This window comes from Thermobia domestica, chromosome 18 (assembly GCF_964235325.1).
Source record: "Thermobia domestica chromosome 18, izTheDome1.hap1.1, whole genome shotgun sequence".
NCBI classification, from domain to species: domain Eukaryota; kingdom Metazoa; phylum Arthropoda; class Insecta; order Zygentoma; family Lepismatidae; genus Thermobia; species Thermobia domestica.
In genome coordinates, this window is record NC_137471.1 from 11,453,515 (window position 1) to 11,479,977 (window position 26,463).

The window sequence follows — 26,463 nt, forward strand, 5'->3', positions numbered from 1 at the left end:
TGGAAATACTTGAATTATACTGGAATTTAATTTTGATACTGGAAATACTGAAAATATACTGGAATTTTGATCCACGTACTGGAAAAATCATGAAACTGGTAATTTTCAACAATACTTTTTGTAATTGTTTTAATAGTATTGTAAATTTTTCCAAAGCAAGAGTTGTATACATTTTGTATATTCTAGATAATTTTCTCGGACTACATTAAGATTAAATCAAATTCAGTTCCAGAAGTCATCTGTAAAGTCATACAATTGAAGAATCATGATTAATAGACGATGTCTTAATCTGAATTACACAAATGAGGTGTTTCAAAGGAAAATTGGTTTAAACCAATAATTATCACAATTTAAAAGTAAAAATGCCACAAATAGTGTGAAATTCGTGGTGACGTTTCCACATATCTCAGACCATCTAGAAGATCTTTTCTTATACAGTACAAACCTAAAAAACCTGGATGTAAGTGATATATTATCGAAATGAAAAGTACCTTCTGCATATGCGCTGGCGCAAATTTCGGAGGGATGAGGGGGACATGTCCCCTCCAATCTTGGAACTGGTAGGGGACTGTCCCCCCAATAATCCGATTTCAAATGTGTTTTTTTAGGAAAAAATGTGATGATTTGTGTCCGATTGCCACAAAGGAAAGTGAGATGAAATTGATGTTCCCACAGAATGTCTCAAATCTGCCCGTCTCCCAGTGTTGAAGACAACTCTGCTTCCCTGATCTTCTACAGCATTGTTTTTCAACTTCATAAATATTTTGAGCATCGCTTAATTTAAAAAAAAAAAAAAAAAAAAAACTGTTTTGTCCTTTCCAATGTTGAAGACAGATTTGCGCCGCTGTGCATATGTGTATGTTTGAATGATTCAGAGCCAGAGTAAACTCGATTCGTATCGTTATTCACATCGTGCATTGATATGCAAATTGAATTAAGTCGCTGTATTTCTGACTGAATGAAGATCATCTGTACTCTGTATTTTTTTTTTTAAAATTGTCGTTTATTTTAATAATGTATATATACTCTGTACAGTGATTTCGCTTGTGCAGTTGTGTATCTGTTTGTCCTTCTGAAGTGACTCTTAAAATATTCATAAGTACAACAAACACGGTTAGCATAAATGATTCGTTCGTTTTGAAAAAGCTGCTACACGTACACACATGAAAGATATACGAAAAAAAAAAGCTACAAATTCGCGAAGTTTGTACTATGTGGCGGCACGAGTGCATTATCTTTCTGATCGAGTGTGCAGTGTGGCAGTACGAGGTTAGTACCTGTCGAAAATGAAGAGAAAGCAAGAGAAAAAGTTTTTATGTGCTGGAATATGCCAGATGTTCATCTGTTATAGCTGTGCAACGCACTTTCAGAAGAGAGTATAGAAAAGAACCGCAATGTAAACAAAGCATTTTGCGGTGGTATCGGCAATTAAAGGACACTGGGTGCTTGTGTAAAGGGAGAAGTACCTGGCCTTCCAGATCTCCTGATACAATGCTCTGCGATTTCATCCTGTGGGCAGGGGTAAAGTGAGGGGGGATGTCGTCCCCTCACTTGCAGAAAATATCTGTAGCGATCCCCCAGCTTTCTAAAAAGTACAATGGTCAATGATAGGCACGGGGGACGGCTTGACGTCATGCGTCCCCTTACTTTTTCAGATCCACTTTTATCCCTACCTGTGGGGAAATGTTAAGGACCTTGTTTACGTACCGCAATCCTTAGACGAGCTCTAAGAATGCATCAGTGCTGCAATTCAGACAGTTGAGAGGACTATGCTACACCTGGCTCAGTTTCGCACTCTAACAGTCATTTGTTTTGTGTCGTCACTTGGGACATATATCTGTCATGTTCTAGGTACTCTTTTAGGTACATATTGTTTCAGATACCCTAACAACACAAGATGTGCTAGGTATTCTAATTAATATTCATCTCCCACATTTGATGCATTTGTTGCTTCTTTTACTAAGCGATTGTGTACTATGTAGAAACAACAAACGCATCAACTTTATTAGATGGGAACTGTCGCCGATCATTTGAAAGTGAATATGGAAGAAAATAGGGCTAAATACACACTCGTCATTTTGTTATAAAATTACATGGCGAACAGATTTTATCTGATCCCAAACGGGCGTGGGAGACGCGGGTTCGATTCCCGGCGGGAGCTCATGTGGTTCGGATTCCACGTTAATCAGTAGGTCCACGTCTCATATAGCCTCGCTGCTGAACGGGACACTAAACTAAAATCAACTCAACTCAACTGATCCCAAACGGTTATTGTCAAATATACACGGTTAAAGGAGCAATCTGATGAGGCGAATTCAAAAGACATCAATAATTTATCCCTCTACAAGCGACGTTCTCTTCATCGCCTCTGTGGGCAAGTCGAAGGGCACGCGGCTAGTAATCCAAAGGTTGGTGGTTCGCGTCCATCCTAGGGTAGCCCTACATTTTTTTTTTTTTTTTTTTTTTTTTTTTTTTTTTTTACTTGTTTAAAGTGTTGTTTAGACTCACCTTAATGTAAACACATTACGCATATAGGCGATTTAACATACTTTGGGAGAGTAATTGGCGCTTACCGCATGGGGACACATACCTAGAACATACTAGGCACGTTTCCCAGGTACATGTCAGGCATGTGCCTAGAGGCGGACATAGCCTGTGACTATCACTTGCCATCCATGTGATGTCTTTCTTAGAAGTATATAAGGCACATACTGGACACATTCGCATGTACGTGAGGGAACATGATAGGCATATGCCTGCTATGTAATTGTGCTGTTAGGGTAGGCACGTATTCAAAAATAATCGTGAATAAGGTATTACATTGTTCTCGGGATATTTTCGACTCCTTTGCGAGTTCAATTTCCGGTGGGAGCTCATGTGGTTTGGATCATCCAATATTAAGCTATAGGTTCACGTCTCATATAGCCTTGCTGCTGAACTCAAATCAAATCAAGATCAAAAATTGTCTTTCGGCATGATCTTTTGGTTCCGCACAGGATTTCGAAATGGCTTATAAAAATTCAGACAGTGTTTGGGCCTCCAGATTTAGATCTTCTGCTATTTATGTTAACCTTAATGAATCATTGAATAGGACTGTAGATTTTTTTTTTTTTTTTTTTTTTTTTTTTGAGTCCAGGCTTTTTTGAGCGTCTGAATATCGTTTGTTATATTATGGCCAGCTTATATATATTATATTAAACGAGCCTGCAATTGTTGTTGTTGTTATGTTTTCGTGTTTTCATTCGGGCTCCAATCTATTTTTATAGATCTATTGACTTTTTTTCCAACCACCTGCAAAGTAAAGTTCAATAAAAGGTACAAGCCAGCGCACTCAATTTTCTTGCTCCGTAAACTAAATCATGTTACGCTCCAGTTATTACTGAAACAGTTTCTTATAAAGTGTATTCGGAAAACTTTATCCGAAGAAAACTTATCACCAAAAGTAAACTACCCTTTGTAGATTTTATCTTGAGAAATGACTTATCTTATATTGTGGTGTTATTAATGGAAGATTTGTTTATGAAATATCAATAGAATAGCAAGAATCGTATTTGAAAAAAAAAGTCAAAAATATTTTTTTTTAAAAATGCCCCAAGAGCCTAACCTACACCTTGTGAATATTTTCATAGAAGTGATTTAGACAACATTATGGGATTAATAATGAAATCGTCTTTCTTGAGTTGTTTTTGGTAATTTGGTCTGAAAAGAAAAACTCATCCCCAAAAGTAAACAACCCCTTGGGTATGTTTTCTTAAGAAGTAATTGACTCAGTATTGTAGAGTTATTAATAGAATGTTTATTTGTAAAATACGAACAAAATCACGTTTTTTTTTTTTTTTTTTTTTTTTTTTTTTGAAAATAATCCGAAATAACCCATTCCCAAGAGTAAACTACCTCTTGTTGATTGTTTCATGAGAACTTATCTTAATTGTAGTGTTATTAATGGGTGTCATTTTTGAGAAAATTGTTCGAAAATCCTATCTTCCCTCCAAGAATTAACCATCCGTTGTGAATTTTCTGAAGACAAATGAGTTACGCCATGTTGTCAGGTTGTTAATGACATGTTTACTTACGAAATATGAAATAGTTACATGAGTCATTTTTGACAAAAATCATCCGAAAAGGACTTACTTCCAAAAATAAACCATCCCTCGTAATTTCCCCTCCAGAAAAATGGCTTAATGCCATAGTATGTAGCTGTCAATGAAATATTCATATATGAAATATAAACAAAATAATTAGAGCCATTTTGAAGATATATATATTCACCCTTCAGTAAACTACTATTATTTTATGGAGTAGGAAGGAAGAAAATTCGAAAAACTCTTCTAAAAAATCTTACGAAAAAAGTAATTTTAAAATTTGGTGCGTCATTTTTTTTAAAATTTCCTATTCTTTAAATCAAATTATCTATCTTATTTATCCGAAGTTATGATTTTCTTTATTCAACCCAATTCATTTTATATGATAAAAGACAAATTATTTAATTATTAGATACACTTTCTCATTGTTTTGTCATAATTCCATTATGTTCTACAGAACATGTATTCTCTATTTAAAGTATATACAAGGTTTTATATTAGAAAACTCTCAAACGATTCATCTTATTATAACTGTTTACCGGCCCTGAAATATAGGCAAGGAACGTTGAATCATTTTCAGGAAACGCTAAACCCCTCTCTTTGTTAAATCTTTGCCCGTGGTAAATGAAATTATAAAAATTAAGAAAATGAAAGAATGAATTACACAAAATATACACCGAGTCAGTAAATTAAAAAGACAGTTAATAAAACTGTGGATACAGACTATCCAGTAGTAAAATCCTTCTATTGAGAGACACTACGGCTAGGAATTCTAAATATATGAAGAAAGAAAGAAAGAAAGAGAAAAAATAAAAAGTTACTTCACCGGAATTTCCGTGGGTTGAATGAGTAGAGTAATGGCATAGTAAAAAAATAAACCATTTTGATCCAGAATTGAATTCCACCCCTTCTTTTTTTATTTGCTTATAAAATAGTATAATACTTACGAAACCCATAAAATAGTATATGGGTATGTCTGTTGACTATTGCTGGATGCTTGCGGATAAGTTTGCCGTGCATTTCATGAAGTTCAGCACTGTAACGGTCTGCAATAATGGTTTCACATCTCCTGAGGAAGACCTAATGGATCACTTCCACCATAGCAACCAAACATTCTATAGGTATTGAGGTATCTTAGGAAAAGCGTCCTCACTATCTAACCATTGTTCTGACAATTATTTACGACTATCATTGCAAATCCGTCTTTAAAAAAAAAAAAAAAAAAAAAAAAAAAAAAAAAAAAAGTAAGTCTCAAGCGACAATTCGATGCAGGAAACATTCCCGGTTGTTCTTTGTACGCAGAGAATTACACACTTCCGGGCGGCAATTCATGGTGTCCGATGTGAGATCTTGAGGCACCCATAAGTCTAACTTTTTTTTTTCTTACCAATTGCACGGAGCAATCAATCGACAGTGTTGTGGTGTATGCCTAACTCTTCTGCAATGGTATGAATACTTTTCCAAGTATGCTTCCACGGTGCTCCTGAGGAATTCATCTGAATTTAGCGTTGATTGGTAGCCACGGGATAATTTTCCAATGCGATGTCCCTGCAACGATTTTTTTTTAATGAATCGTCATTCGTCGTCCCTGGCCCATATGCAATTTGTAATGTTTTTTGCAGCTTCCTGTATAGAATGTCTTAAGTTTCAATTATAGAATGTCTTAAGTGTCAAAGTTATTCGCAGTCGTATGTTCTTGAGAGTGGAGTTTCATACGACTTTGTCCACCAACGCATTGCTTCCTGACTGTATGGGAAGTACTAAGTTTGTAACGTTTGACAAGGTGACATTAGTCCATCACTGTGCTGTGTTGCTGAAGTGAGTTTCCCACCAGACGTCAAAAACGGACGTTTCATTTGTACCAACCTAATAATAGAAGATTATATATATATATAAACCGTCTCAATAAGCCATATACTCTATCTTGTTTGGTAGCACAAGTCTAATTGTTGGTGACACATTTTCAACATTAACACGCGTGCTCGTACCACACAGATGTTCTGTTACATTGGCGGAAGGCAAGCTAAATTGTACTTACATTTGAAATGAAATATTGCAAAATATTTCTTCAGATAACTATTTGGAAAATAAATACTCGAAAATCAAGAAAATTGCAACTATATTGTATTTTGAATAACCTGCGATAAAAAAGCACACTCTGAACGTTCCAAGTAATAAGTAGTTACATACTGATTAATTATCCGCTGTGTTACTCAGACACCAATCTAGATGCACATAGTTGCGAATTTACTATTTTACGATGGACATAAAAGAGCATGAATTTGATATAATTTTATCTGTTTTTTTTTTAAATATACTATTATACCCAAATACATGCATTATCAACCAAAATGACTTCCATAAACAATTTTTCTTGCGTTACGGATAGTTTATTGACACATTTCTTCCAACTTATGATTCTATCTTCACACTCTGTCACCACCTATGTTTCAATATTTAGCTAATTTATTATTAAGTCAAAGCTATTCCTCAGCGATGTCTAGTTTCTGAAAATCAAGCTCATTAAGGGTTTTTAGGAATCTCATGAAATGAACTGGACATTTTATGTTAAATTCATTTTATGTTATTTAGCTAGATTAAGATTATACAGGGTGTCCACTAAAATTCCAAAATGAAATTTCGTGACTTTTTCGTGACCTTTTCTTTACCAAATCATAAAATTTCCTAACATTTTCAAGAGCGAATTTGGGTGCGAATTAGGCCGAATTTTCATCCAGCTATAGAAACGTACTTTGCTTGCGATTTGGTAGCGTCTAAAGCCGGCCATAGACATTTTTGATGTTGAATTTTGACATTTTATAGAACAAAATCTTCCAATCTGTACTTACATTTGCACAATTTAAAAAAATCGTGACCCAAAAGTTAAATTTAGTGACTTTTTCGTGACTTTCATGACCGTTTTCTGATTTCGTGACATTCGTGACTTTCGTGACCGATAGACACCCTGATATTATACTAATAACTATTTGTATACTAAATTATCTTGTTTCACACAGTATAGTACACATAAAGAATGTGTTAAAATACAAGAAAATCTAATGGCTGGAGTGGATGAATCGAAGTCCTTTCTTCCACGTGTCAGTGTTTTTTTTTTCAATGAACAACAGATTTTTCAATCAAAAAAAAAAATTCTAATAATTACGGTATTTTATCGGATCAACCAACTTTTGTAGAAATTTTAAATTAAAAATCTTCGAAGTTTTAAAGAAAGGATAAGAAAATGGAAGATCGAAGTTCCTCTCCATTTCAACATCTAGAAATAGTTATTCCACCAGTTTTTTTTTGTAACTACAAACACTCAAGTGGAAAAAAAAAAAATTAAATTTTAGTGGTTTTCATTTCCTCATAAAGGCATGCAACTAAGAAGAAATTTATGTCCAAAGTATGAGGGATGATCGAAAAAAGGTTACAAAGCATAAAGCTTTTATTTATTCACTATAACTTAACAAAAAATATTAAAATATTTGTAGATTAATAACATGTCTGTCTTGGTACAGGTTTGAAGACATTGGATTTCTGATCATGAATATCTGAGAAGCAGACATTAAAAATGATGACTCGTCTAGAAATTAGGGATGGCCAGAACCGGTTCCTAGTGGAACCGGTTTTCGGGTCTGAACGGATCCGGTTTTTCGGATCCAGGTCTGGAACCGGTTTTTCGGATCCAGGTCTGGAACCGGTTCTTCGGATCCAGGTCTAGAACCGGTTCTTCGGATCCAGGTCTAGAACCGGTTCTTCGGATCCGGCTCTTTGCATTATTTTTGAAGGTGATCTTTATGCCTCATTTCCGAGTCTTTGGGGGCTTTCGGATCCAGGTCTGGAACCGGTTCGTAAGATCCGGTTCTGGAACCGGGTTTTCAGATCCAGATCTGGAACCGGTTCCTAAGATCCGGTTCTGGAACAGGGTTTTCGGATCCAGGTATGGAACCGGTTCCTAAGATCCGGTTCTGGAACCGGGTTTTCGGATCCAGGTCCGGAACCGGTTCTGAAAACCGGATCTAAGAACCGGTTCCGCCGGAACCGGAACTTTGTGGCCATCCCTACTAGAAATTTGGTCAACAGTAGAAGTGAGGTGAGTGGTGTGCTTCCTGTGAACCAAGAACACTGCACTTGCTAACATTCATAGGCAGATTGTAGAGTACATGATGAGGGCTAACTTTCAAAGCAACATGTAGGGAAGTGGTGTCGTGCCTTCAAAGAAAGACGACCAATATTGTTAACGACAATCCTGGACACAGCGGGACCTTTATCAATCCTTCCCAAGTTGTATTACTGCTGTACTGGCCGCCAAAAGGTGCCCAAACACCTTACTAAATACAAATTATGGCTTTCTTAATAGGTTTATCTGTTTCAATGTCCCTTCCTTCACATCAATTGCAATTTGTGCTTAATTAGTACAGCTCACAGATGACGAGAAAAACCCTAAAATAGGGGAAGCGGGGAAAGGTCAGCGACACGGTCAAGTCCATTTTCGGTTTTTGAGGTGTGGTCTATACTTAGATGTCGTCTGCTACTCCGGGTAGTTATCTGTGTGATATTCCGTGGTGTCATTTGAAACCCCCGTGCGAAAAGTGGGCGAGCCCATACCTACGTCACACTACTTCTGCTAGGGTTCTTCTCGTCATCTGTGAGCTGTACTTAAAAGTATCTCCCCATACTCCAAATTCCTCTATAAAATTCGATTCGCCTTTACCGTAGGATTCTGAAACATGGATATTTAGATAGAGCACGTGCCAGTTCCTGTGTAATTCCTTGACCCGATTACGATAGGTCTCATAGCTCTCGAGCTACGGAGCAAGTAGCTTTGAAATCCATGATACAGTAATACATGTTATGTCGTCAACCTTCTTCATTTGGCTACATAAATGTTGAAACCTTTCAATAGAATTATGTTTTCCTCCTTAAGTTGACTGCCATAAAATAACCAATTTATATAAGTGGTCAAAGTATACAAGTAACTTTAACATTCATGATACACTTAAACCTGTTAAGTTGCCAACCCCTTTAAATTTTGCTGCATATATATTGAATCTTGTAATTAGAATCATGGTTTTCCTTCTTAAGTTGGCCACTTTTATAACTCGGTTATTCTCTAGAGCTTATGTTAAATTGGCTTCATTTGTAATCTGATCACATATCTGATGAAATATTTAAATAGAATCACCCTGTTCTTCCTTAAGTTGGCCACTTGTATGTAGTGACCAACTAACTTTTGTTAATAAAACTCCAACTGACCAAAGCAGTATATACAGGATGTTTCAAAACAACACCGACAACGTTTGGGAGGTGATTCCTGACACCAAGATAAGACAAAAGTATAGATCAACTTAGGTGCACAAATGTTTTCTTTCGGAGTTATAGGCTGCCGAAAACATTAAAAAAAAAAAAAAAAAAAACGAAATTTAAAGGGACATAGCTCTAAAACTATGGGACCTATTGTAATCGGGTCAAGACTTCACTGGGAAACTCATATGTGCTTCATCCAAAAATACATATTTCAGAATCCTAAGGTTCTCACGCAAAAATTTTTATAAAGGGAGTTTGGCTACGAGCATTTAATTTGAAGCACTCATCAACTACCTCTATAAAAATTTTTGCGGAAGTATCGCAGGATTCTAAAACATGTATTTTTGAATAGGCTAGTGCACATAGTAGTTCGTTAGTGAAATCTTGATCCGACTACGATAGGTCCCATAGTTTTGGCGCAATGGATCTTTAAAGTTCATTTTTTTCACGTATTCGGCAGTCTGTAACTCCGAAAGGAAGCATTTGTGCATCCAGGTTGGTCTCATCTCGGTGTCAGGAATGACCTTCGAAATGTCGGTGTTGTTTTGAAATATCCTGTATATTTTAAGAGTATATATATCTGTGTTACAGTTTCGACTATGTAACACAGGTATATACTGTTAAAATATAAATATACTGATTTTGGTCAGTTGGAGTTTTATTAGTAATCTTAAATTTTTCAAAGCTGCAATGAATAATATATTTTTCTTGTATTATTCTAGCTTTGAAAGCATATGTTACAGTAAAACATGTTCAGCCGTATTCAAAGACGTTACCACGTTATCAGTGTCGTACTAAAAGTTTTATTAACGCATGATTCTAACTTGCGTATTCAGATATAAGTTGCATTATGTTATCCACGATTTATACCAAAAAGAGCCATCTACAACAAACACATTAGGAGAAAGAGAGAACATTAAACAAACATAACGCGCTTGAAATTAACATTTCCGTTACATCCAAGCAAAGCAATAGTCTTACATGAGAAAATACAAGTACGTACTGTCTAATAAGAAATTGTTATTGTAGTGTGTGTGTGTGTGTGTGACTGGCAACACTAATAGTCTTTGTATTGTAATGGATGTATCTAGCAACACTGCGTAGCAGGATGACAGGTTTGAGATAGCATACCATGTACAGTGATGCCAATTTAGCCTACTTTTGTCTAAATCTAGCCTATTTGGAGAGTCATTTAGCCATACAGATCTACGAAATGCTTATAGCCTTAAATATAGCTTATTTTATGAAACTCTTCTGCCATTTTTGGCCTCTTTTATTAGCCGTTAAATAAATTCTAAAATTATTTTTTTCTTTGAAAATCAAATGTAATTTTTTAAGAAAAAAAATAAGCCAATTTGCCATTATATATTTGGCATTGTATTAATTGATTTCTCTTGGCTGAGGGTGTTTTATTACGCATCAAATCATTGTTTCTTCTTCTTCTCTCTCCCCATCCACAGATTTATAGGTACTTAACAATATTTGTCTACTCAAGAAAGAATTTTAATGTCACTCCCGTAACGGTCCTGTTTCATACTTTTTAATTACTTTAATTTTCGCATTTCATTGCAAGAATGACAGTTGAAAACAATCAATAATGACGATTCGTGTGGGTGTACGGAGAAATTTGTCGTAACGACTATGACCTGCCGAAAGAAGTACTACTGAAAATTGGGACAATGGCAATCTACATAACCAATCCACAATTCAACGATGGTGCATCCTGTTCCAGCGCCTCGGCTACCTGCGACGTCATTGATGATGATTTATTTCAAATCAACTGACAACATGGCTGTTGACTTTCACAAATCGAATGAGTTGTTAATGGATTTTATTGTAATTTAAAGTCATTGTTGCTTGTTAATCTTCAGCGAATAAAATTCAACATTTCAAATTTTACTATAACTTACTTATAATCCTACACGCAAAAAAGAGGTTTAAAATCTACAATGTGGGTTATAGGTTAGCATTTCAAAATCTAGCCATTTTTGCGTAAAAATGCTTATTTCTTCAGAGATTGTTGGCAACACTGACCATGTATGTATATTTGACACGTTAATTAAGCATTAATAAATAGTATACAAGAAGTTGTTCTTATGAACCAACCATTATTAATTACAATGTACAGTATAATACAGTTATTTAATACTTAAAACATTATCTGAACTACAATCGAAACTACTTCATATTCGAAATCATTTTTACAACATTATTATTCAAGAACTTTCCCTGCAAATCATTGATGGTGCTTTATATCCTCCTAAATTTGAGACATTGTTCTCTATATTTTTCTCTTATAGAATGAGACACCCTTTTGCATTAGAAGTAAAAACGACATCAATAACAGGTGGAATTTCGGTAGATGTTTTCCAAAATTGAAGGTGTTGTGGGCGCAACTTCTGCTTCTAACGAAGTGGCGTGCTATTTGAGATTCGTTTACTCTATCACATGAAAGAAAGAAATTATATGTACAGTTATGTCCAAAATGATCGTCGCATATCTATGACTGTCTTCTTGTAAGAATATAATTTGATAATGATTTTGCAGGGTACTTTTAATACCGATACTATGTGTATAGTCGGGAAATATATATTTGTGTTAAATTTCATAGAAAAAGAATTATAAATACGAAAATTAAAGTGAGTAAAACAAAATGTTGCTAAATAGACAAGAAAGTTTTATTTTCGTTTTATTGTTCTTATTTACTGCTCTTTTGACAAGAAATTTGTTACATACATGTCTTTGCCGATTATACATATACTAACATTACAATAAATACCGGGCGAATTCGTTATCAAATTATATTCTTACAACAACATATTCATAGGCATGAGACAATAATTTTCGACTTGAGTGTACCTAGATAGATTACCATTAAATGACGTGCAAGGAAATTTCTTGATAATAATAATTTCTTGATAAACATAATTACGAATATAAAGTAGTTTAGATTGCAGTTCAGATCAAATTTTCAGTATGAAATAATAGATGTTATTACACTCTACATACTTATATCTTATGGTTTAAGACTCGTGCTTTGCTTGATTTCCACTGAAATACTAATTTCTAGCGTTATATTTGCTTAAAATTCTCTCTTATCTTGTTTACCGTGTTTGGACAACCCTGTAGAAATATCTGACTGATCTCTATCGACATAAGTCGTAAGGAAATTGTAATCAGGCTAACATCAATAATGTTTTTCTCAATAGGGAAATTGTAATTATGCTAACATGACTAATATGTATCTCAATAAGGATATTGTAATTAGGCTAACATCATTAATGTGTTTCTCAATAAGGAAATTGTAATCAGGCTAACATCTCTAATGTGTTTCTCAATACGGATATTGTAATCAAACTGTTAATACGGTGCGTTAGTCAAACTGTTAATATGACACTAAAAATGATTTTAAATAAGGCTTGTTAAATCTACCACATTTTTAATTTAGTCGCGAATCTGTCGAAACAAGCAAGTATAATCATATTAATTTTCCTTAAGTTGACTATTTTTAAAAGTCGATGGCCAGTTTAGATTTTTTTCTTTGTATTATTTGAGCTTTAAAAACGGCAAAACATGTTAATTTGACCGCATATCAGCATGTAGATAAAGTCATATTACTATTCTTAAATTTGACCACTTGTATTGTAAGTTGATCAATTCCTGTAGGACGAATAGTATTCAATTTAAATATGTTTCACTTTACAGAGTGTATCAAAAAAAACCTTACAACTTTGCAAACTTGAATTAATTTATTCATTTATTATACAGACATGATTTTGGTGTCATTTTGTAGCAAAATACAGCACGTTTTTGACTCACGTAGTACACTATTTCAGAAACAAGTCACCGGAAGCGCTAGTGGTAGTTTCAGCAAAGATGGCTGCTTTTACTGGTCCCGAGCGTGCTAGCTGTGTTATTTTGGTTTCAAGAATCCAAGTCTGCGACAACTGTACAATGTAATTTTCGTACAAAGTACAGTAAAGATTCTCCCAATAGGCCTACTATTTATCAGTGGCTTAAGTGTTTTATTGAAACTGGATGTTCGGTAAGAGACAACAAATCTTCAGGTCGTCCCCGTCTCTAGATTAAGTGAGACTTCAGATGAAATGTGTATCACATCACCAATGGAAGTCTCACTGAACCCCTTTAGGTATAAGCAGTGGCGTATCTACGATTTTGCTTCGGGAGGGGCTTTGCTAACTTTCGGGGGGGGCTTTGCCTGAAAATGTGAAAATTCTGCAAGATATTTCATATACTTTACTATAGTAAGTAAGATTTCGGGGGGGGGGGCTTAAGCCCGGAAGCCCCCCTAAATACGCCACTAGGTATAAGGTTAAAAAAAACTATATATTTTGCTACAGAATGACACCAAAACCATGTTTGTAAGCTAAATAAATCAATATGAATTTTCAAAGTTTTAAAGTCGTTTTTGATACAACCGGTATAAAGGTAGAATGACAAGGCATAATACAAAATAAATAAATTTTAAAAAATACACTATTATTTCTTTTTATTGATAAATTGGTCCAGGACATGTGAAAACACCTGACTTCTTTTGTAGACACAATTGTACAATGTTCTTAATGTATGGAATTTCATTCCATGATTGAAACTTGATTTTTTTTTATTGAAGAAAACACTATCTCTTTCCGTAAATTACTCAAGTCTTTTTTTTAATAAAGAATAAAAGCTTTGACCAGTAGATATATAGCCATCTTATTCTAATTAATTCTTTTTTTTATAAGAATAAGCTCTAATAATTTTTTTTCAAATTAAAGTCAACTTATAATTACAGAATTTCAGAGAAAAGAAAGAAATACAGTTTTCAACTAATATATATATATATCGCTTTTTCTATATAAGATATTTTCTTGTTTGTGAATTATTTTAGTCAGTGGCAATTGGGTTTAACACTAAACAACATAATTATAGGACTCGCTATGATATATTACACATAAACATCATTACTGGACAAGTGTTCAGTAATTTTTTTTTACACATATATTTTTCAGATCTATTTTTTTTTTTTACATGTAGAATGACTTTTTTCTTTAATTTCTTTTTAGGTAAAAATTAAAAAAAGTACCTTTTTTTCTTGTTCAAACTATTGCAGGAAAAACCCTGTTCTTCATAAAACAAACATTATGCTTAACAAAAAAAAAAAAAAAAAAAAAGTTTGAAGAAAAATGCTAAAAATTACTACTGCTACTTCATGCATGTAAACATGTTTTTACTAAAATACTTATTACAAAATGATAAAAATACGTAAAGGCACTGTCAGTTATGAAATTGCTGAGAGATGCAGCAATATATACGATTTTCATATCTTACAATGTTTTATTTTTTTTAAAATGTAAATTACTAGCAATTAAATGAAGGAAAACTACTGGGTTCGATACATGTTCTAAGTTTTAGTATGATGGTCCAATTATATATTTTTTTTCTTTTTTATTTCTTTTTTTTTTTTTTTAACGGGCATTGACAATTAAATTCTATGACTACGATTGCTGGTGTGTATCTTAAACATATTCGTCATTATTGCTATAATGGTTAGTTTTTTATTTACGTTTAGCTGTGTAAAATATGATTGTATTGTTCTATTTTTTTATGGTTTAACAATTTTTGCTAACTTTTCCTCTATATTCTTCTGACATATCCCTGCCACTATTAGGCTGTAGTATAGGTGTCCATCCGACTGTCTGTATGTAGTAGTGAATGAAATCTTAGCGGACACATTGTTCACTAATCGAAACTAATGATCTTAGGGAACTTCTCTAGTTTTTGGTTTCTTGCTTTACTTCTTACAATAAAGTTAGTTTACTGATAAAAATCGAGAATTGTTAATTGGTTCTAACGCTTTTGTTTTTTCATATCTAAAAAAAAAAAAAAAAAAGTTCAATATAAAACGTATACAAAATTTACCATTTTTCTTTTGCTTGTTTTTCGTAAGTGAAAGGAAATAATGAAATGCAACTTACCACAATCATACATAATGTTATTCTACAACAGAAAACATGAACATGAAGAATTTTTAGTGTTGCCATCCATAGAAATTACAGTGTTGGAAGTATAACAATTCCCCCAAAATCTAAGTTAAGGCACCGACTAGATGAACGAACTCAACTGCATTTGATTACATATCATGTTTTGGTATCCTGTGAACTACTTTTAAAATGACATTATTATTTAATTTTAATAACAGTATGTTAAAACTATTTTGTTTATTACAAACTAAATACAACTATTATTTAAAAAGTAGTTCACAGGATACCAAAACATGATACGTAATCAAAATCCAGTTGAGTTCGTTCTTCTAGTCGTTGCCTTATCTTACATTTTGGGGGAATTCTTATTCTGACAACACTGTAATTTCTATGAATGGCAACAATGAAAATTGTTCATGTTCATATTTTCTGTTGTAGAATAACATTATCTATGATTGTGGTAAGTTGCATTTCATTATCTCCTTTCACTTATGAATACAGAAGCAAAAGAAACATGGTAAATTTTGTATTATTTTTAGCATGTCAGGCTCTTAAGAGCATAAGCGTCGTAAGGTAAAACTAGAAATTTAATATCATTTAGAATATTTCTTACAGGTAATTATGTTGTAAAAACAAGTCTGAATTTAGAAAAACTATGATCGCTAAATGCACGAGTATAACAGATCTTCTGCTTATATTGAAAAAGAAAGAATGGGAAGTACTCTGTAGCGTTAATGATGATTGAAGAGGGCTACATGGGCGTAGTTAGGAATTGGTTGCTGGGGGGAGACCTTTTTTCTGCTGGGGGGGGCACGGTTAATACAAATGAGAATTTTAGGATCTTATAAATGACATTTTTATTTGTTGTCAAAAAGTTGGGGGGCAATGACCCCCATAGCTCCGCCCATGGGGCTAGACTACATGAAAAGCTCGAGAATTAATGTTCCATATCATTCATTCGAATTAGTATAAATATGAAACAAAGAACAAATATCAATAGTAATTTTTTTAAAAGTCCGCTAAGTGAATTACTTTTTTTTTTTTTTTTTTTAGCTAATTTTCAAAATTACTTCTGCGGATTTAGTAATAACAAAGCCAGGGATATATCTGAAATGAATATTGAGAAGAGTTACGAAAAAATGGTTAGTGTTCTATAGTAACATTCAAGCCAAATGTTTCGGTTCGACAAATGTTTTCCTATAATCATAACGAAAATTCAGTACTTATTTTAGCACCCAACTTGCAATGCAAACGTAAACGTTTCAGGGAGAATTTTTCATCATCATCAGTGACCTTAAACAATTTACGCTACTTGGAAAACTTTTTCTCTTAATCTATTTCCTTTACTGTAGGAATAATACATAAGGTTCTCGAAGTATTTGCTGTAAATTTTCCTCCAGATTCGAAGAGAATAAACTTCTATTCTGTAGAAACACTTATTATTGATTTATTAAAACATTGTTTTAAATTTTCCTGGTTTCTAAGTAGTTTGGTTTACCAAAAAAAAAAAAAAAATCCTTTATATATTTACCCTGTCTGTTCGATGTGTCCATTCGTCCAGGATGTGTTCATTAAGGGTTTGTTGATGAATCATGACCAAGATGTAGAGTGTTAGAAGTTAGGAATCGATTCCCTTGATATTCAAACCGGAAGTGGTAAAAAAAAACAACCACTTGATAGCGGGAAATAGTATCCTGCAATTTTTGAGTTGATTTTAACTTCCCTTTCAGCAGCGAGGCTATATGAGACGGGGGACCTATTCATTAAAGTGGGATCCGAACCACACGAGCTCCCGCCGGAAATCGAACCCGGGTCTCCCATGCCAAAGGGGCATATGCTAACCGCTTAGCTACGAAGGAATTCTCCTGTAATTGGTTAAGCGTCCCAAGAATGCATTTTATTTCCATTCTTAACTCTATACTAAAACCGGAAGTGATAGAAAACCACTAGAACTTCCGGTTTTAATATTCATCTACATAAACCAAAACGGTAAGAATAAGTGAGGAACGTTTTTTTTTTTTAAAAAAAACGATTTAGCATTCTAACAACAGGTACTATCTTCTCTCTTTATTCTCTATTCAAACCGGAAGTGGCAGAAATCAACCACTTCCGGTTTGAATGTTGATCGCTAAGAATATAAACGGTAATAGATAGCAATAAGCAGTTTTCTGCAATGAATTAAGCGTCTTAAGAATATATTCACTCTGCACTCTATTTTTTCTACTAAAACAGGAAGTAGTAGGAATCAACTACCACTTCCGCTTTCAATATTAATTGAGAAAATACCACGTCATACAAATTAAACTCCCTCACATGGTGTACACATACAGTTACTTGTTTATAACCCTATTTTTTTCTTCGTAACCGGTTCTCAAATACGCACTGAGGATGGCAAAAACTTGTCGCTGAAACGTTTGCATTCGGATTGCTACTTGGATGCACTCAATTTTCGATATGATTATTTGACACGCACGATATTACTTCTTTCAACTGTATTTTCCGAAGTTAATCATTGAATTGTTGACTAAAGTAGCAGAGCCTTCGATCCCTTAAAATTAAAATACGATAATAGTATAACCAATATGCTACTATATAAACATCTCCAGTACTGACACTTGCTACAGCATTTTTTTTCTTACGAAATATAAACTAACTTCAATCATAGTTTATCAGAATAGAATTAAAATCTTAAGTTAACAGATATTACGTAGTATTTGAATACAAAATTTCAGTTGGAACTTTGTTTCTTTCTCTTTCAAAACTCATAGTCATTGAATTTAATTGTCAAATTCACACACAATTAATCCGTACCATAATTAGTTTTCATAAAGCCTTTCATACTTTTATGTCACAACAGATAAATTATTATTGATACTTAATACGTCCTTAGTTAATTATAAATTTGTTCTATTCAGCTTATTTTTTTTAAGACAATACAAAGATACATAGACCTTGTATAAATATTGAGACAATACAGAACATTGTCACAATAATGTATATATATATAACATATTTATATATTTACATAATAATAAAGCATTTTTCGGAAGAAGGCAAGTATATTTATATATATATATTTCAACACATTACAAGGAAGAGGGGACCGGGAGAGAAAAGGGGGAAAAGGAAATAACAGAACTACGATATTATTATTATTATTATTGATAGAACAAAGTCTCATTGTTGTTGCATTTTTTGTTTATTTTATTGTAGTAGAATTATTGTTGCATGAATTCGCATTGGAAGTTATTGTTATACAAAAAAATGCCTTGCAGTTTTTATACATATATATATATATATATTTAAGATATGATATATATATGTATCTTTTTCAAAAACACCGCATTTTTAAATATTATAAGCCCCCGCCGCGCGGCTCTTCTTCATTCGTACATCACTCAATGTTCTCTCCACACAACCACTAGATACATAAAAAAAAAAAACTTTTCTTTTTTTCTAGGTGTTATAGAACATGGAGATTTTCACAGTTCTTAAATTTGGAGTCCTCTTTACCGAAGAGCCAAGTAAATACTTGGCGCGCCTTCATGCTGGCCCTTACGACGCCTCTGCTTTTGTACCAGTGTGAACTAGATTCTTTGTCCAGATGTGCATTCGCCAACTTCAATCGGATTTGATTAAGAATACCCACAAGAAGTTCGTCTACGTTATGGTTGATACCGACAGATATTTCGATAAATTTTGCACGGTATGTGCAAGCCAGACACCTACCATCTAGAAGAAAGAAAGAAAAAGAATTAGATATTATTATTATTTAAAAAAAAAAAAAAAAACTTAATAGCCTTTTAGGTAAATTTGCGCTAATAGTCAGGATCAAGTTGGTGCAGTACTTCTTCATCAACGTTAAAGTAGGGTTACAAACCGAGAAAGAAGTACAGAAGAACATTTTACCCTCCTAAATGTTAATGAAGAGATACTGCACTTCTTTTATTCTATCTATTACACACTTATTAATTTATTTTGATTCATTGTTTATTCTCAGTTACAAACAATAGCTAGGACTTGATTATATATACGGAAGATTCTCCAAATACTGTCAAGAATTAAAACAATTTAGTATTTACAGGCCTCCCAGTAGGACATTGAAAAAAAATATAGAACAGTTCGGTTTATACAATAGAATATTATGCTCTGAAGCACAAATAAATAAATAAATAAAATAATAAAAAAATGTATTGTAAGAAAAGGCTATCCTTCACTCCAATAGGCAACTGCGAACGAGATTTAGATTAATACAGAATAAGAGTGTATATAACCTTTTGCTTTTTAAACTTAGTAGACCTGTTGTATTGTTTTGGAAAAAAGAAACTAACTCAAATAAATCACTTGATTTACTGATTAAAGAAAAATGATCAACGTATTTCCCTCTCAAATAAACAATGTAAAAGAATTTCATTCATCATAGCTCTGCAAATTATATATTAACTTCTAACAACTGTTATACAACATAAATTTCAGGCTTTTTCCAATTCATAAAAAAAATTCCAGGATTTTCACCCTTTTTCTGCTTTCCATGACTTTTCCGGGCGTTTTCACAACACACTTTTATTTCCAGGTTTTCCAGGACGTGTGAGAACCCTGTGTATTATGTACAGCAATATTGGAAGGCGCTGGGAAAGTTGGTGATTACCAACACACTTCAATGGCCAGCTAATATTGCTGCAAACACTGCTGAAAGAAAACGCTGATACAGCTTGTGTTATAAGAAACTGGAGTATGGCAAGATTCCTCAGTTAAGCTTCGCTGGGGAAGAACAAGCACGTATGAGACAAAGAAAAAAAAGAGTGGATATGGGAGGATAGGAAAAAGCAAATAAAAAAAATAATAGTGAGAATTAGTGACTAGTCCTCAGAAAAAAAAAATGCTAAGACACATTTAGCATATTGCTGATATGTAGCAATTTAAATCATCACTGGAACTGCCCTTGGCTTGTATTTTTATTAATTCAATGACTGGAAAAACAGGAAATAAAGGACAAGACTACCATATAGGACAAATATACACAAATTTTCAAAATATAGGAAAAAATAGGAAAATAGAACAGTTGGAAAGCCTGTATTTAAGATTTCTTTTAAGAAACCCTTCATTTTCTATTATTTTGCTACAGTATAAATCTATACTTTAAAAAGTTTAAACAAGTATAATAAAAGAAATAAAGTTTTTAACGTACTTTGAGTATTATTCTTACTTTATTTATTTATTTATTAACTCTGACTTTGAAAAGCGAAGTTAAGGCACTTTATCTTGTTTTACACTTAACCATTTAATACAATAATTATAGAGTAGGAAGTATACCAACATATACACAGTAATAAAAGAACAATATATCTAAAAAATAAATTAAAATAAAAAGAGAGATATCTTAAAAATAGAGAAGAAAATACACAAGGGCGTAACTTTGATGATGCTGATTACTGGTAGTCTGCCTCAAGAAAATATTTTAATTTCCTTCTAAATGAACCACTTATTGTAGAAACCAAACATGTATAACATTCACACGTATCCTTTTTTTGTGATAATGATGGTTTGTAATAGGTCAATGCATCGTTTAGCACCAAAATGACACTTGTCCTCTCAATAACAATGGGCATCGTGACGCCTTCAATTTTCATGTTAAAGTGGAAATATCGGAAAGATAGTTTTCTTCAAATTTTTGCATCTCCTGCAAACATTACGAATTGTGAACGTGTTTGCTTTCTGCAGTAACGGGTTCAAATAGAGAAGTAGTTGTGAGTTTTACATTATATCAGGGCTTGAATTCCATGGACGTATAGTGCTTACTGTGAAAGATTTCGAGTAAAAAATGTGTTTTAGGTGGTGAATTTTTTAAAGACTCAGTGGAGCGCGTCTAATGGAACGAGATGTTCCTAAGAATTAAAATTGACGATACAAGTACTCAGATTGATATGAACGAGAAGTTCGCAGATTAAGCCACTACAATTGATTCCTCTAAGAAGTCACATACTCACATGGCTTCAGGTTAAATATTGATCGTATGCAGTTATTTTGTATTCTTTGTAACCGAGAAGAAAGTTCTTCAGTTAAATCTTCATACACAGCACTGTAATAGTACAAGTCAGCAATAATACTAGTGAATGGACTAGTGTAATTTTTATGCCTTGTGAAAGCAGATTTTTAAGTTTCTGTAACGAAAGTACGGGTAAATAACCTCTACTACATATTTTTCTTTTTCTTTCTTTTTTTTTTTTTTTTTTTGTTGTTAAAAACCATTCTCAAATTGCGAACCGTCTCATAGAATGGAATTATGATACCACCTAGAACTAAAGTTGATAATAACACTTCGCCAATGCTACTTACGTACTTGTTAGTTTTGATCTCGAATCAATAATAATAGACTTCGTCTGATAATAGATTTCGAAGTCTTATTTTGGATTTATTTTCTCTGCACCACAGTAGAATATTATATTATTTAGGTCGTCATTTAATATTTTTATTGATTCATGCAATTGCGCCGGCGAAGATGCAAAATAGTATAAGTGGTACTAGATAATAAATCGTCAGCATATAAGTGGTACTTTGCAACTTTTATTGTAACGTCATTAATATATGAGGAAAGAAAAGGTGTCCCGAAACGCTTCCTTGCGGTACACCACTTGTTATTCCTACCCAATCAGATCGCTTGTTAGAAGTGACAATACACTGTGTTCTTCCTAATAAGTATATCTTCATCCACTGAATTGGTGCTTCTGAAAAGTGACAGTAGCATTTTAATTTTTGTAACAAGATATCATGATCAATTGTTTGAAATGCTTTGCTGAAGTCTAACAACAACAAAATAGTCACTTTTTTTTGTGCTTATTCTTTGCTTCTCTTACATCATCCGAGTGCTATCATTTGACATCTTTAATGGGCCTCCGTTTTTCTTTTTTATTACTACACATTTCCTAAAACTCAAATAAAATTTTCCCCCACATTTCAGTTTTTGAGTTCTTTTTCTACGTATAGAAACGCTTCCTTTGCATTGCAAGAATATCCAAGCATCCAATTAAACTAACACTGAATTGACTGTTCGAGCTTAAACTGTTCACTCAACCATCTATCTGTCTATTAAAATGCTACAACAGCAACATAAGCGCCTGAGCTCCAACCTATAACCTCTGATTTCAAACCTTTGATTTACGGTTATTTGTGATTTCACGTTTAAGAGAAACAAATATTTTAAACTATGTGTACTTTAAATAAACTATTTAAGTAGACCTTTTTCATATAAAATTTATGTTTCTAAAATTATTGTTCAAAGCCTTTGTATTTTAATAAGGCTTTTCCAAAATCAATGCAAATGAATTGTGCTGCCATCTTTGGAGTTCTTTTAAACTATACGTTTGTGGGCGTTTATATGTTTGTGGCTAATCCTTTCGACAATGAGATCTCGGAAACTACAGTCTCTAGAAAGATGACGTTTACACTGATCGATTGCAAATTTTATGTAGATTGTCCAGTTCTAATTGAATATTTAAAAAACATGACCATTATTTCATTATTACATTTTTACGGGTACACTGGAAGTGTTGAAATTAAAAGAGAAAAAAACTAAAGCATTATATCCTACATATTATATATTCCAACACCACATAATTGTATGCATGGGTTGCATATCACTCAGGCGTTTGTCTCATGGCCAAATTATGAAAAACGAAGGATAACCATTTCTCCACTCTAACAGTAAGTTGAATCTTTATTGTTTGGAGTGTTTTGCCCAATGAACACCAAATATCACTGACATTATAATTAAATTGTGTGTGTAATGTATTTGCTTATTACATATTGCATGCTAGAAGAAAGAAAACACTGATCATACATGAATTAAAAACTCCAACTGGAAATAGGCTTACATCTTGCAAACGGTGCAATATGTTGAAAAAGTAATTGACAAAATCTCTTCTTTATGGTATCTGTTGCCAATTTTTAACAAGACGTCTTTCACTTGTGTCTATAAAGGAACATGTACAGATGTGAGGAATAACAAGGAGATTCATGGGCGTACCCCTAATTGGTGTTTTCTGACGGTTTTACCCACATTTGTTTGGGAACATTGCTTAGCATTGTCTGGCAACATTGCTATCCATGTTCATTTTTTTCTGCTGTGTCCTGCTTGGTAACAGATATTTGCAATGAATGTAAGTAATCAACAATGTGTGATCAAAGTCCATATAGCATTGAACAAAGATTAGCGGTTGCGGTTTGGCTTCAGGAAAAGCGTTACACAGGTGACAGATAGTGTTAGTTTTAATTTTTTTAAACAATGAACCCATTACAATCCCAAATTCATATTTTGCCGGGTGCTTTACAACAATACTATCTATTCATGGGGTTAATTTCAAAATTTTAAAGTATGTACTTTTTGAAAAATTTTGAAGTAAAATTTTGATTTTGATTTTGAAAATAAAAATTTCTAGTAGCATATATGCTGTTGTATACCACAGGAAAGAGCATGAAAAATACTGTAAAATGACAGTTCAACCAGCTCGCTAGCTTAATTAGGAGAGCTGTAATTAAAATTTCAAAATACATTGATCATGCTATTTTGGGCATTTCTTCCAAATTTACATAGCCCTATCTTCAATACCGGTCGATATATAAAGTTGAAATTTGGTATTTTTCTTAGTCTGTATGAATAGTACCCCTGTGCAAAGTGTCATGACAATCTGAGATGGTAAGGTAAATTTTGTTCTCAAATTGTGTTGATTTGACCTGGAATGGCTCACCATGGAAAGTGTTAAAGCGAAATTTACAGACCGCTTTCGTATTAACAAGTACGAAACACTCGATATCACACAACGCAGGAATTACAAGCAGTTGTGAAACACGCCTTCACCCTCGTGACTCCGGAGTATCTCGGCAAAACATCTGCGAGAACTTGGCGCATAATTCAGCTGTGTTACGACATGGATGGTGATCATGCCGATGTTTATGATTCTTAAGATTTCAAGGTAACTGTGTACAGACACTCTGCAATAACTAACACTATACTTAGGATTGCCATAATTTTTTTGATCCAAAATACGGACAAGCCTTAAAATGACGACATATCAAAGATACGGTGCGCAAACACAAAACAAATATTTTGAAATTTCTTACCTAAAAATTACCTTTTTAGGTTATCATACAATTGTTTACTGTAATACTTAAAACACTATTGGAAACTAACATGCTTTATATTTTTTTCACTAACACAAACATAATAAATCATGCCATTAAATTACGTATATTAAATCTAACCAAAAGAACTCTGGAATGGAAAAATGAGACATTTTTTAAAAACATAAACTACTTTACTAATAGTAACTGAAATATACGTAAGTTATATACCCTATGATGAAAACACAATTATTTTCGCCCGAGATTTTAGCGATTCCCGATTCGGAAGTTTTCGGGCTCCAAAAACTGTCAAATATGGACATTTTCCTATTTTATGCTTTGTCCGATATGGACACGGACACAGACCAAAAAATACAAACAGTCTGTACATAATAGGACGTATGACAACCCTAACTATACTGTTGAAACTAAAGGGGGTACACCCACTTCCGGACTACTCTGGATGTATATATACTAGGAATGCAATGTACATACCCGATTGCAATGAAATGAGCTGAGCGAGCTTAAACTACGTAATCAGGAAGCGTTTTTCGGTGATTATTCCTCGATGGTACATCGGATTTTTGATTTCGACCTATGTTGTCACCCAGCACGACATACTCTATCAGCGTGCTAAGTTTGGTTGAGATCGGCCAAACGGTCTAGGAGGAAGCGTTTTTCGGTGATTATTCCTCGATGGTACATCGGATTTTTGATTTCGACCTATGTTCTCACTCAGCACAACATACTCTATCAGCGTGCTAAGTTTGGTTGAGATCGGCCAAACGGTCTAGGAGGAAACGTTTTTCGGTGATTATTCCTCGATGGTACATCGGATTTTTGATTTCAACCTATGTTGTCACTCAGCACGACATACTCTATCAGCGTGCTAAGTTTGGTTGAGATCGGCCAAACGGTCTAGGAGGAAGCGTTTTTCGGTGATTATTCCTCGATGGTACATCGGATTTTTGATTTCGACCTATGTTCTCACTCAGCACGACATACTCTATCAGCGTGCTAAGTTTGGTTGAGATCGCCCAAACGGTCTAGGAGGAGTTCGCGGACAACCAAACGGCTAACCCGAGTATAAGAGCTTCGCTTCGCTCAGCTCAATAACGATTTTAACTGCGCCGTTATTATTATTTTATGGTATATAAGTGTACCTTGCCCTAACTTAGTTGCTAGTACATTTTCGGCAAAAGGAGGAAAAGGTGTGTGGAAGTAATATGTAAAAAAAAAAAAAAAAAAAAATCGCAATCGATTAATACTAGAGTTCAATTCGTGAGATGGATAGTGACATTCGCATTTCCATTTCAGCGTAAATTCATCTCTTATACGTATCATAAGGAGAACAAAGATACACATCCATGCGAAGAAAGGGTGTTTTAGTTAGTTAGCATTAAATGATAAATTGTCAATTATGCTCCACTGATAACATGAATCGAGGTCCTGTTGTAGTTTGTTAGAATCAATAATTAAATTAATCTCTTTATAAATTTTTAGATCACCAGTATAAAGTAATGACTGTGAGTATTTGACAGTAGATGGTAAGTCGTTAATAAAAAGTAGAATATAATGGGCCTTAATCAGGTCCTTGTGGGACGCCGAATAGTGCAATAAAATGGGAAAATGGTATATGAATAAAAACAACTGTGTATTTTCGATTGAGTATATATGAACATAGTAATTTTAACAAGTTATCAGATAAGTTAAAGGACCTAACTTAGCTAATGGTCTAACTTATCAAATGCCTTAGGAAAAGCAGTATATACCACATCAATCACTCGATTAGCATGTAATGGTTCTGATAGGAACTGAGTAAATGTATGAAGATTGTTTAAGGTGGATTATTTGGAATTAAAAAAATCTGCTGAGATGGAGTAAAGAATTTGTTCAAAGATTTTAGAAAATGTTTAAATTTAAGCAATAGGTCTATATCTTTTAATTTGATTCGGGTTACCTTTCATAAGAAT

The 26,463-nt window shown here is 33.6% G+C and overlaps 1 protein-coding gene across 1 annotated transcript in view; it reads right to left on the reverse strand.

The window, feature by feature from the left end:
• Nucleotides 1-14,741: 14,741 nt before the first annotated feature.
• Rgk3 (Rad, Gem/Kir family member 3) overlaps nucleotides 14,742-26,463 on the reverse strand; it is a 145,521-nt gene continuing 133,799 nt past the window's right edge. Inside the window, exon 5 of the mRNA XM_081746750.1 lies at nucleotides 14,742-19,105. Coding sequence (XP_081602876.1) covers nucleotides 18,837-19,105 — 269 coding nt within the window. The 3' untranslated portion in view covers nucleotides 14,742-18,836. The remainder of the gene's footprint in view (nucleotides 19,106-26,463) is intronic.